This window comes from Corapipo altera, unplaced genomic scaffold, assembly GCF_003945725.1.
Source record: "Corapipo altera isolate COAL_440 unplaced genomic scaffold, ASM394572v1 113, whole genome shotgun sequence".
Lineage (NCBI taxonomy): Eukaryota > Metazoa > Chordata > Aves > Passeriformes > Pipridae > Corapipo > Corapipo altera.
The window spans coordinates 10,385,223-10,398,884 of NW_020884895.1; the positions used below are offsets into that span (position 1 = coordinate 10,385,223).

The 13,662-nt window shown below is 45.1% G+C and overlaps 1 protein-coding gene and 1 long non-coding RNA gene across 2 annotated transcripts in view; both read left to right on the forward strand.

Moving 5' to 3' along the window:
• The window catches only part of LOC113949187, a 21,949-nt gene continuing 8,287 nt past the window's right edge, over positions 1-13,662 (forward strand). Inside the window, exons 1-2 of the long non-coding RNA XR_003528376.1 lie at positions 1-11; positions 2,294-2,296. This is a non-coding gene — a long non-coding RNA (uncharacterized LOC113949187). The remainder of the gene's footprint in view (positions 12-2,293; positions 2,297-13,662) is intronic.
• The window catches only part of PPM1L (protein phosphatase, Mg2+/Mn2+ dependent 1L), a 16,147-nt gene continuing 6,148 nt past the window's right edge, over positions 3,664-13,662 (forward strand). The window contains exons 1-2 of the mRNA XM_027647459.1: positions 3,664-3,788; positions 11,072-11,233. Coding sequence (XP_027503260.1) covers positions 3,752-3,788; positions 11,072-11,233 — 199 coding nt within the window. The 5' untranslated portion in view covers positions 3,664-3,751. The remainder of the gene's footprint in view (positions 3,789-11,071; positions 11,234-13,662) is intronic.

Below are 13,662 nucleotides of genomic sequence, written 5' to 3' on the forward strand. Positions count from 1 at the left end.
AAACAGAGGGAGTGAGATGTGACAGAGCGGTCTTGGTGTGGGAGCTACACCTCAACACCACACTCCAAACTGGATCCTATACTTCCCCTGCTCCCTGAATGTTTGCAGCAGCTGGGCAGGGAGAATTAATTGTCTCAAGAACATTAAGATCATAAATTTGTGGGGTCCCTCCTCCCCCTGTAACTCTCGGGAGTCTGTGCTGAGCGTGGGTCTGAGGCAGCAAAGTCTCCATCTTCCATTCCTTAAATTGGAATTGTGTGACTGTAAATAAGGGCTGTTCCAGCTAATTTTGGTCCCTCGGTGCTTCCCATGCCCGTGTTCTGCTCTTCCCATGGCCTTTGTTTGGCTTCACGGGGTCGTGGAGCCACTTAACCCTCGTGTTCCTAATTAACACATTTTGTCACGGAGCGCTCCGGTCGCTCCTGGAATGTTCCCACTTGTGCCCACGGAGGGAATCTCTTCCCTGTGTGAACATTTCTGTGTAGAACCATGAAATTTAGGATGTTCTGCCTCCCTCCTCCTCCTCCTCCCCACCACGGGGTGAGCAGGATTCCCAGGGCTTTGCCTCTTGGAAAGGGTCTTCCATTTTCCCCTGGCATTTATCAGCCAATAGCAGCATTTCATGAGACCTGTCTGAGTGTTTCAAGGGCCAAAAACATGCAGGATTTGGTGAAAATTGAATTTTAAAGGTCAGGTGGGTTGGTGAAGTCAGGCTATAGGATGTGGTGAGCCCATGGAACGTGATGAGAATGAGGATGAGGAAGGATGCAGCTGTCCCTGCTGGGTATGGTGGGTTCCCACCCACCAAAACTCTTCTGCATGTTGGAAACCTTTCCAAAATCCCCCAAATAAGTGTGTGAGGAGATGCTTTGTCAAGCCACCACTTGACTTTTGAAGTAGCTTCATAAAGAAACCTTTAATTAACCATTTTAGACCTTTCCTTCCCCACATACAAAGCGGCTCCCAGAAGGATCCACTTGAGAAAAGCAGAACAAATTTCAGCATGTGGTTGGCATAATTTATAAAAGGCAAATTTACTTTGAGTAAGGATTTCTCAGCAGTTAAAAACTGTGGGCAGATTTGAGGGGTGACAGAAGGACACTGGCTGTGTTTGTGGTTCAGGTTGCTGCAAAATGAGGGATTTCAGCAATTCCTTATGGGATTTTTATCAGGGCTTTTTTTTAGTGAACAGAGTAAAATGTGATTTTTTTTTTTTTTTTTGTGAATAAGCTTTTCAAGTGTATTTTATTGTATGTAGACATTTTGAAATATATTCTCTATATATGAAATATTAATTTTCCATGGTAGGACAAAATACCCCAAAGTCAATTAAGGTATTAAAGCCAATCCTGTATTTAATTTGGAGGAGGGTGTTTCAGACTGGAAGCAGATTCATGGGGGATGGTGGAGTTTCAATTTATAAAAGAAGTGGCTACAGCTCCGAGTTGTTTTCCCACAGGGATGAGGGAGAATGACCAACAAATCTAATCCCTGAGCTCAGGTGTTTTCCAGGAGCAGCTTCATTTGTAATTCCTTCCTGTAAGAGGGACCATACAGAGAAAAAGAAGATAAAGCTGGTCTGGAGCCTCAAAAATAGGTGTTTCACCTTCATTTCTGCCTGTGACACAAACCCATAGATTAATGAAAAGAGATTTTGGGAATGCAAGGGGACCTCAGGACTGGCTGGAGGAGCAGAATCCCAACAAATGGGTCTGAACCAAAATCCATGAGGGAGAAACATGGAGGGAGTTCCTGGCCTGGTCAGAAGTTGCGTCTTGTGGTCTGTGGGATGAGATGGATAACCTGGAAATGGGGGAAGTCGTCCTGTTTTAGGTGCTGTTTGATTTTCATTCACCTGGCACAGTTGGCTTCTTGGTCTCTTTAAAACCACGATCACAGAATCCTGGAATGGTTTGAGTGGGAAGGGACCTTAAAGCTCATCTCATTCCAAACCCCTGCCTTGGGCAGGGACACCTTCCACTAGCCCAGGTTGCTCCAAGTCCTGTCCAACCTGGCCTTGGACACTTCCAGGGATGGAGAATCCACAACTCTCTGGATGAACACCTGCACTCACCCCCTCACATTATTTCCTTTTCAATATCCAGTTACTTTGAAAAACTGAGATAAAATGGCTTTTGCCCCGAGTAGGATGTGGCACAATCCATCTGGTCCCTGCAGCACAGCTGGAATGGGATTACTGCCACAGGGCTGAGCCCCTTTCCTGCTCCAAAGGGAGAGGAGTTTAAATCCTTGGAGTTTAAACCTTCAATAACTTCTCCACACAACGATAAAGGCCGTGGGCTAAGCAAGTGTTGGGTTTTGCTTCTCACTGAGGGGGGAAAGCCCCCACCTGTGAGATCACACTCAGAATAGGTGTCATCTCTATGGAAGAACTTGATGATGGTCCCGATGGTTTTCCCATCTGTCTCCTGGTTTCCACTTCCCAAGGTCTTTGGGACAGGATGGGTGTTTTTCCTTCCATGGGTACGGCCTGTATTGTACCAACATTCACTCACTGGCACAAGATGTGTTTCAGAAAATGAATGTGCATCAATTCTGCTTTTCTTCTGCTTGAGAATTCCTGAATTCTCCCTTAGGGAGAGCACAAAAATCCCCCCCACCCCGAGTCAAACCTCTTCTCAAAGATGACACACAAATGCCTGAACTTGGGCTAAATTAATCCCTGTCCAATGTATCTTTTGGCCTTCCCAGGGAAGAAAACAACTATAAAAATGTAACATTAGTTACTCTGGACTCAGGTGGAGAGTTCCTTTAGTTTTCCCAGAATAATTCCCTCGGTCTCACATGGCTCAGCGTGCAGAAACATGGAACACAACCTCAGGGATATTTTAAGGTTGCAATTTAATCGGTGATTGACTTTGGAAAACTAAACATAACCCCAGGAAGAGCCTGTTGGAGAGCAGAGGTAACTTCTGGTCAGTCCCAGGCCTGGAATAAAACAATCTTGCTATGATTTATTTTCCTCTTTTTTCTTGAGGTTGGCAGGAAAGCTGGAGCAGGGAGCAGCATCCCTTGCTGCATCCTGCTTTTCCAGTTCCAAAACCAACTCCAACCCGTGCCAGAAAGAGGGAATTCCTATTCCCTCTTACAGTGGGAGTGTGATACTCACAGGAGAGGGGTGGTAGTGCTGAAAAGCAGGAAGCCAGGGTGTGTTGGGGTCTCTCAGAGCCCAATTCCAGAGGGATGGAACTGACACCTCTGCAGGGGCAGATGCTCTCCTTGGTTACTACCACCTTACTACATTGTTACACCAGGCTGTGTAACACCAGTACAACCATGCCACCTTGTGTCAGCTGCTGTCTCCTCGTGGCCTCGAGCAGTCAGAGAAAGAAATTCCAACAATTTTCTGCGTGTGGATGCACTTTGTGCTTTAAAATTCGGAATAAAGACGTTGGATTTCGTGGTTTTATTTTCCAGATACCTCAGCACCGAAGTCGAGCTGTTGTGGGGGGTGTGTGGGTGACTCTGGACTGCCCCGAACTCCCTGCTGGAGGGTGGGTTGTGCCCCAGCTTGGGGGAATTTGGTGCGTTATATCTCTGACTCTAATTAATAAACAGGAACTAATTAAAGCTTTGCCTCTTCTCTCCCCAGTCGGCGGCAGAGTACGTGAAGTCCCGCCTGCCCGAGGTCCTGAAGCAGCACCTCCAAGACTATGAGAAGGACAAGGAGAACAGTGTCCTGTCCTACCAGACCATCCTGGAGCAGCAGATCTTATCCATCGACCGGGAAATGCTGGAAAAGCTGACTGTGTCCTACGACGAAGCAGGTACGGCCGTGTCCCTTTTGAAGTTACATTTTCCTGCAGCAAAAAAGCTGCTCAGCTCAGTCTTTCCCCAGACAACCTTGTGCTGGAAGGTTGAACTTTGTCCTCACAGGTATGGGGTGACTCGGTGAAATATTTCTTCCTCCTCAGGCTGAGATAGAAAATGTTCCCCTTGAGTGATGGAGTGTCAACCAACTGAGAGGACACTTCTTCTTCTCCCAGCACTTTGTCCTCTGGGCACTGATGGTGATTAATCTGCCTGTGCCTCCTTATTGTCTCTGCTTTTTCGCTCTTTTCTCCTTCACAACTAACTTATTTTTGGGCTTTCCCACTCAGAGTGTGCTGGCTGGTCCCAGAACCTGATTTTAAATGCCCACGATGCACGTGGACAGTAAAACCCAGGTAGTTTGTGTGGTTTGGAGGCATTTTAACAGTGCAGTTCCAGGGGTTTTCAGCTTTGATATTTCCTTTTTACTAGCATGTTGTTCTCTAGTAGGTAGAAATCTCTTCCAGCTTTTAGATCCTTCAGAGTTGTCCTGATGCAGGGACTCCTTTACAGTTACGAGGAAAAAACACACTCTCGATGCTTTTCACTGATTTTCCAAAATAGCCTCCAATAAATGCTGTATGCCCTGAATTTTACTGAGTTTCTTAGTGTTTCGATAAGTTATTAACTTGCAACCTTGCAAAGAAAGAATCAAGCAGACAGAGCAGTTCATGATTTTACTGCTGACTTAATATTCCTGGCAAGGAGTTGGGCTGGAGGTGTGTGTGGAGATCTGAAAGATGCTGTTCTTTGTTCTCCACCCGTGGCTGAGGGCTGGAACTCACCATCTCCTTTCATCCACAGCCCCACCAACCACCAGCCTCAGGCAGCCTTGTAGTACAAAAAGAGGGTCTATACTTAGTATGGCCCCATTTTGGGGTTCTTTCTTATCCCTGGTGGCACTTCCTTGCTCCGTCCCTCCCCTGGTGCCCTTGGGGAACTGTGCTGAGCTCGGCTCCAAGTTTTCCTTCCAGCTGCTTTAGGCAGGAGCCTTGAACTCATAACTGGGTTTTTCACCCTGTTTAGATGGTTTTTCACTCTGTTTAGATGGTTTTTGCAAACACTGCCCTGTGGATCCCTCTGGGTTGGTTTCTGCACCCTGATGAAGTTGCCACCATCCGAGTCCCTCGTCACTCCCAGCTCTGGCAAACTCAGCCCTGCCAAAGCTGCTGGTACTTTATTCTATGATTTCTACTCACACTGCAGTGCCCTGAAGTGCTTAAGATGCTCTAACTACTTATCAGCTTCATTCAGGCTCCTCCTCAGCCTCCCACTCACCAGCAAGGAGATTCTCTTGGAGCTCCTTTGATCTCGAGGGCGCTCGAGCAGCTCCAAATGCCCTTTGCAGATGGAGCTCACAGGGTGCTCACAGGGCTGGGAGCTCTGCTGGAGTCAAGTAATTACAAAGCTCTGTCACTTTATTGATGACATCCCCTCATTAACCCAATAAATAAGGCTGGTTCCCTCAACTCCTGTGATCTGAGATGCTCTCGAGCCCCGGGTGCTGCCTTTGCAGACAGAAGGAGCTCAGAGTCACACAAGTTCTCAAAATCAAGAGTTAAAATGAGGGTGCAGAACATCTCCTTAATCACACACGGCCTGTTTTTAATGATGCATAAAAAAATCAGCTTCCAAAGTTGTTGCTTCTCTTTATCTCTTTTCACGCAGAATTTCCCAGTCCGGTGAGTCGTGTAAATCTTGTCCCCTGGTTTGGTCACTACAGCTCTCCAGATATTTTGATGGATGGGATTTTGTTAGGAAGGAGAAAGTGAAATGGAGGAAATCACTGACTCCTGTTAGAAGGAAAAAAAAGCTTTTTCCTTTACAGAAAACTATGTGTTTGTACAGCGAAAATTAAGATTAAAACTGCTTGAAACCCATATTTGGGGATTTCTGTCATGCAATAAAACAATCAGGTGCAAATGAGAAGCCACAGAAATAACTGGTTTAGGAAAGTCCCAGCATTTACACACATTCAGAAGGGAGAGACAGCAGAGCTGTAAATAAAAACCCCCAAATTTCAGCTTCCCAGTCAGGTGGAGACACCTCCAGAGATGAAAACACAGTGAGAGAGCCCTGTCATCATCCTAATCATGGCTCTTGTTTACTAGAAAGGCAGAAATGGTACTCCCTGCTCTTGAAACAAGATGTGATTGTGAGCCAAGCACAGAAAATGGGCAGTTAAATAGAACTGAGCAGCTGTGGGTGATCCCAGGTGCTCCAACCAGTCAGCTCTTGGTGGGGGCATTTTCCTTTTGTTGGCCTTTTTCCACACCAAGATCAACTCAGGGAGAAACTCCAGCTGCTGGTGGGACAGGAAAAACGAAAGAAACAAACTTTCAAAATCCAAATTGGGAAAATGAAGTGATGGTGGTGACAGGGAATTAGTTGAGGGATCAACCAAACCCACGCTGGAGTGTGTTGTCGAGGGTTTCATTTCAGTAATCATGTGGAATTCTGCCACGTGTCAGCCGGGGGAACTGGAAAGGGAGATGTTTGAGGTGATCCAAGGGTCGGTAGCTGCCTGTACAGGAGCACTTCCACACCTTTCCCATCCAGGAAACCTGTCCCATCCCTCTTGGAAGGGCCATTTTCCAAGAGTTTGCACCCCCAGCTCACTCCATGCTCCCAGGGGTGTCTCTCAAAGGGGGTAGAATCATTTGCATCTACTCACCCAGAATCAAACAGAACTGCCCTAAAGTGACTTGGGCTTTGGCACAATTTTGCAGGTTGATTTGGCCTTTCTGACAAGATTCAATATTAATAAAACTCAGCTTCCATGGGCTCAACATCCCAGCACCTCTTGGGAATCTTTTCCCTTCAGGAAATCAATCCCTCAGAGCACCCAAATAAAACGAATCCGTCTGAAAACACCCAACGCTGGCAAGATTTGAGGTTTGACTAAGGAAGCTTTACAAAATGAAAGGAGGCCAAAAGTGACAGATGGATACAAATCCTCTCATAATCTTTAAATCCCTTCGTTTAAAAAGTGGCATTCTTGACTGAGGCCGAGGTAATTTTGTGCAGGAATATTTTCTCCCGCCGAAGCTTTGTCGGCCCCTTAATCCTATTCCTTTGATTTATGGCACCTCCAAACATCAAGGGTGGAAAAACACAAAGTTTGGGCATTTAAAGGCAATTTTTGGAATTTTAACAGGGAGCTCAGACCTGCTGGGAGATTCCAGAGGTGGTTTTGTCCTGTGAGCAATTGTTTTTTCCGTAATGGATGGTCCCTCTCCCCTCAGAGTCCTGTAGAAATTGAGTTTCATTATTGCCCGACAAAAGAGATGAATTCCAGTTTTCCCTGCTGTCAGGCAGTCAGGGAAGATATTGATATTTAGGAGCTGCATCCAGAGCCAGGTGTCAGCCCCAAAATGTGTTTTCTGAGCTGATGTTTGCTGGGTGCAGCTGTGGGTGAGGTGGGGGGTTGAGCTCGGCCTTCCCTGGGATGCCCCTTTTCCCAGGACACTGCTCCCTTTCTGCCACTGCAGGAAGGAGGTGTTTTCCCCCCAGAGAAAATGCTTACAAGGAGAAAATGAGAACATTAAAGCAGGAGAATTGCAGCAGAAATCATAAATAACAGGGATAATAAATGCTTTGTTAGGGAAAAATGGGGTTTTTTCTCTCTGCAAAGAGCTTTAACAGGGAATTTATCATTATGCTCCATTGCAGTGAGGATAAATAAGTTACCTGTTGTGGGTCATTCTCAGAGCAACCTGTTAAAAATGAAGAATAAATCTGTTGGATTTATATCTTTCCTTAAAATTAAAAAAAAATACTGATCCAGAGTCATTCTTGGGTTGTGCTTTGGGGCTCTCTTTGGTCCTTTGGGGAAATATGGGAATACACTTCCAATAGTAATAACTCACCAAATGTGTTTAAATCCTTGTCCTGACAAGGAATTTTGGGAATATTTCTCTCCCAGTCTTGGCTAAAGCTGTTCCCAGGGAGGCAAAGTTTGGGCTCACCCTGCTGACATCTGTAATCCCACAGCTGTGCAGGGACAATGATCCTGTAGGAACATGGAATACTCCTGGAAGTGAAATGGCCTGAGCCTGAAAAATGACTGAAAATCTTCCTGTAAGTTTTTAGGAGGGTTTATAAGAGCAGGAAATAAAGTGATGCCCTAAATATGATTAAAAACAACAGTTGTAAAGGAGGAAGAGAAGAGCCAGAAAGAGGAATATATATTTTATATACAATATATATATTTTATATACAATATATAAAATATATACATTATATGTATTGTATATAATATATATAATATATTATATATATTATATATTATATGTGTTATATATAATAGATATGTATTATGTGTTATATATATGTATTATATATAATGTATATAAATATTATATATATATAAAATATATTCTAGTATATAAAAATATATGCATATACATTATAGATATAATATTATATAAATATAATTGTGTTAATTATAGCATATTTAATTATATTCCCTATTATATATAGAATACATTTTAAATATTTTTATATATGAAATTATATGTATATACATTATATATAATATTAAATTAATATAATTAATGTATTAATCAGGTGTTTTCTCCCCTTCTGAAACAATTGTCCACAAACTGCTACTTGGACTTCTACCAAGTGCCTTGTCTGATGATAAAATACTAAAATACACCGATAATTTTACCTGACTTAAAAAAACCCAACATCTCCACAGCCAGTCTAGTACAGGGTTTAACTTTTCAGCTGCTTTCCTTTGCAGAGGGCTAGGCAGGGCGTTGTTGAGGCTGCCACCCCAAGGGACTCATCCAACATGTGTTCTCAATTCCAGGCCCTTTTCTGCTGGGAATTTTCCGTCGGGCAATTGCATTAAATCTGAGGCTGCTGACAAGGGCTCGGTGTTTCCCTCACTCCACACAAGGTTAAACGACTGAAATAAAAATAGATGGGAAGGAAAACAAAGCAAAATGAGTTTTGCTTTCTCGGGGCAGGTGGGGGATGTAAGGATATCCCAGCCATCCATCAGGGAGCTGGAGAGAGCTGATCCTTCCTAAATCACCTTGCAAATCACCCTCTGTCGCAGACTCTCTGTTCTCCCTCATCCACACAGATCATATAACCGAGAAGACTGTGTTCAGTGTTATCATTTTTATAGAAATTGTGCTCATAATGGCTCTATTTGGGAAGCATTTCACTTCCTGAGCAGGGGGCTGCACAGAGTTATTTTCAGTTTTTCTCGGTAGGAAACGTGATGTTGATGCTCCCTGAGGGAAAAATACACTCTGGGGGGTGCAGAGCAGGAGGGTGGGCTGGGATGCAGGAGAATCCAGGAATTTAGACATGGAAGTGTTGGGCAGGTAAAGCTCTGACCTTCAGAGAGACCCATGAGTTGGGTGGTGGATCCTGGAGCCTCCCTGTCCTGCAGCACCCTGGGGTCCTCTGGGGCTGTTTCAGCTCCAGCAGGACTCAGTTTTACATCTCCCAGGTTTTGTTTCCCACCCAAACTCCCAAGGCAGCTGTTCTTTCTCTCCCTGAAGCTGCTGATCTCTTTTCCAACCCGGTGGATTTTGGGATTCTGGGAATCTCTGCCCAGCCAGGGCAGGTCCCAGCCCTGCAGGATGCAGGAGGGCAGCCCGAGGCTGCTGGGATGTTTGTCAGGGAAAGTTCCATAAATAAAAGCAAGGGAGATGCTGTTTGTTGCTGTAATTCTCTTATGGCCCCTCTTGGCACAGCCTTCACACCCTCAGGGCCAACTCCTGGAGGCTTCAGAAGAGATAATTCTGGAGCAGGACACTCATTTTTTGGGTTCCTGAGGGGATCCTGGTGGGCAGGTTCCTCTCTGTGTCCTGTCAGCAGTGAGCCATTACCAACAAATGGGAAACTGTATCCATATAGGTCTGCAATGTGTTCATCCATGGCAAAAAAATTATTAATAAATATATATATTTATCTGTGCCTGCCTTGTGAAAAAATAGCTCTAGTTTAGGGCTGTGCAGGGCAGTCAAAAATAAACCCTGGGGACACAAGGCATCTGAACACAATTTGTTTATTACTGGCTATTTTATTTATACCAGTCATGGGATATTTAACTACTGACATGGGAACAGCAAAGCAGAACTTTTAACTGTGTTTTGGGCAGAGATGCAACAAGCAGCAGCCACGAGAATTTGGTTTTCAGGCCACGGAGCACAGGCTGAAGCCCTGCTCTGTACCAGTGCTGGTGGTGGAGTTTCATCCCCAAGACTGGGCAGGCTTCTCCCAGAGCTGTGATAAACCTTTTTATCAATGAATAATCACTTGTAAATTAATAACAGAGGTGAAAACTCAACCCTGTGCTTCTCTGGTCTGCCTAAAAGAAAAAGGGCACAGCATTAAGTTAATTTGATTTACTGTTGAGAGATACCAGAGTGCCTTTTGTAACTGTGCCATCAGTGCTAAAATTCCCTTTTAATCTTTGTTCCCTTTTAACCTGTGTGTCTAAAAACTTCCTTTCCATCTTTGGATTCTGGGGCATGGATGAAATGGTGCTGTCTGGTCCAAAGCCCGTGCAAGGAATATTTGTAATAGCTGGAGTTTTTATAAATGCAGCTCCTAGTAGCTGGAGGGGAAATATAGAAAAGTCATGGTCTTAATAAGGTCTGCTTTGTTCAATATCCATCCCACTCTATCAATTAAACGAGGAAAATACAAACTATAATGTTCATACTTGAAAAACACCCCATTTTTTCCAACGATTTCCTGCCACGTGAGCCAACAAACACCTGTTGGATACAGTGATCAATGACTAATTACATTTGCTTTGTATTTAGAGGCTAAAGTAATTAAAAATGTCCAATCTTTTCCTTTTTTTTTTTTTCAGTAAAACCACAAAGAAGTGACCTCAGCTGTGGAGGGGACGAGGGGAGGGAGCTCTGGGTTATCCCAGAGCTGCAGGTTCAGTTCTTGGGAGCAGCCAGGGGGCTCTGGGGCTAATTTGGACTTTAATTACTTTCCTTGGCCATTAGGAAAAGCCCAGTTCCACGACGGAGATGGGAAACACTCCTGCCACTCTCTGAGTGTGGATCAGAGCTCTGGGCTGGGCGACAAGCCAGGACCGTCCCAGCTTGGACTTGCTGCTCTTGGAGGGCTTTCCCAACCTCAGTGATTCTGGGATTCTGTGGCAGGAAGAACATTTCCCAGCTAATAGTTCACATCTCTGTATGTCCACACCCCCCCTGTGTGTTTGCTCTGCTCCCCACTCCCTCTGCTCTCCCAGGTACGACGTGTCTGATCGCGCTCTTGTCCGACAAGGAGCTCACCGTGGCCAACGTGGGGGATTCCCGAGGAGTCCTGTGTGACAAGGATGGGAATGCCATCCCCCTGTCCCACGACCACAAGCCCTACCAGCTGAAGGAGAGGAAGAGGATTAAGAGAGCTGGTGAGTTGGTTTGGCTTTGGGGTGAAAGTCCATCTTTTTTGTCCCGCCGATAAAATACAGTTTTTCCCTGAGAGAGGCTGGAAAGTGCCCGACTGAGGGATCAGCAGAGCAGATCTCCTCCTTCCAGTAGGATATCACAGTGCAGAGATGGCAGCAGATGATCCACTTCTTAACAAGCTGGTGTTGGGGTAGAAAGACCAACATCAGCCCATGGAGCATCCCATCCCTTGGGATCTCTGCAGGGAGCAGTGAATAACCAGGAGCAGCAGCTGCTTCACCCCAGCCCTGCCCACAGCCTGGCTGGGTCTGGGCCTGAGCCAGCTTTAGTCTCCAAAATAAGCAGAGCATGAACCTAATTCATCAAAGCTATTTTTTCTTCCCATCTAATGAGCACAAACATGGAAATTGTGGCAGGAGTAGAGGGAAAGGATGGAACAAACAGGAGCCTTTCTGCAATAAATCTCCCTCGCTTTCATCACTCATCAGTTCAGCCACCTCCTGGGCTAGAAATTACATTGGGATCATCAAGTTTAATGGCCAATTCTCCAGGAACTTGTCAAAGTCTTTTTGAACCCATTTCTGCTTTGGCTCCCACAGCAGCAGCAAATTACTTGCTGAAGGAAAGGAGTTGCTCTGGTTTGTGTTAACCCCACCCTGAGCATTGCCCCCAGAGGGGCAGGGCCTCTCTGCCTCCAAGCCTTCCTCTGGCTGTAAAATGGAAAGAACAAGTTTTTCCATGAGTACAAAACATATTTAAAACCCACAGGTCATCACTATGATGGCAGAGCCAAGGCCACATGTGCTTCCCCCAGGGGAAGGAAGGAAAACCATACAAGTCCTGAGAAGAAGGAATAGAAAAATCTTGGTCTCTCTTTGCTTCCCCTTCTGTATTTGGGGGATGTATTCATAAAATTCATCTATAAAATCACTTCCCTCTCAGCCAAGCCCCGGAGGAATTCACTGAGGAGAAAAAAATAATCTGATTATTTGATTTGTCTGAAAATGAGGCTTTATAACACAACAACAGGTAAAATGAACCTGGATTTTTGCAGGAACTTCCAACTCAGGAAGAAATTATTTTAATGGGCAGGTAAATGTTAGGACAAGAAATATTCTCTCTAGACCTGTGACTTCATGAATTCCCTTCTCTGTTACCTCATCACTGCTATGGCCTCAGAGTGCAAGTAAAAACATACAATCCACTTTTTATTCCACTGCCAGGTACTTTTACATTCTGGAATATTCCCTTTTTTTCCATCCACTAAGTGTAAAATTGAAGCAAAGTGCCCCAACTGAATTATCTGCTCCTGTGACAAAAGGCACCTGGCTTTTCCCAGATCCCTGCTGGGAGGAACTGGAGGAGGTGACAATAACCACAGCACCAGGTTTCACTGGCATTTTCCAGCTTCACATTGCCCTGTTGGTGTAGGAGAATGGCCTTGGAACAGCCTGGGTTTGGCTTGGGAGGAAGCACAAGGTGACTGTCACTGACAGAAATTCAAATTATTCACCTTGAGCATAATCCTGTGAGCTCAGCCCTTGTTCACAGGGAAAACATTTGTGCTGTTGCCAAGAAGCCTCAGTTCCTTTAATGCCTTTTTCTCCAGGCACAGCCAGCACTGCAGTGTTTGCTTTTCCTGAGCATTTCTATGGATTTGATTGGGATTCCTTTACAAAAGAAAATATTGGAAGTGCCAAAGACACTTGAGGAAACCACTTGTGCCACGGGCAGTTCCAGGTGCCACCTGAGAATGGCACCAAAAGTCTCTTTGTCCACATAGGACCTACAAAGCCTGGAGTAAGTGTGGAGTAAGGTTTGCATGGCTGTGGATCCAAAGAGGATGCTCCCAAATTCTTTGGACTATGGAAGGAAACATCTTCCTCATGGAGGCTCCGGAGGAATGTTCAGGAGAACACCCAGTTAAAGAACTTTGTTTCTGCTGGTTTTAACACAGATCAAGTTTCAAGCTTTAGGCAACAATGAATCCTTGAATGAAATAGTTTCACCTGAAAGCAGAAGGAATTTACAGATAAGATCAGCCAGCCAGGAATGCTAGGGGAAGATTTAGGAGACAGGTGACAAATAACACCCAGGCTGAAGGAAGAACAAAGACATTTGTAAGAACACCAGAGCAGACAGTTTGCAGATAGAAAATCCTGTCCTACATTTAATGTTCCATGTTTGCAAATTGTTTGTCCTCGAGTGACTTCTCCTTCCCGTTAGGATGACAGGAACACTGTGATGGAACAGCTGTTGGTGTGCAGATGGATGCACAGGAATTGGAGGTGCCACAAGTCTCCTGTGTGACCTTGAGTGCTGCCTGATTCCCATTCCTGGCACGCTGGCACTGTGGAGCAGCCAGGTGTGGCTGTGGCAGAGCCAGCAATTGCAGTGCAGAACAGACCTCCCTCCAAGCCAGCCCTAAAGA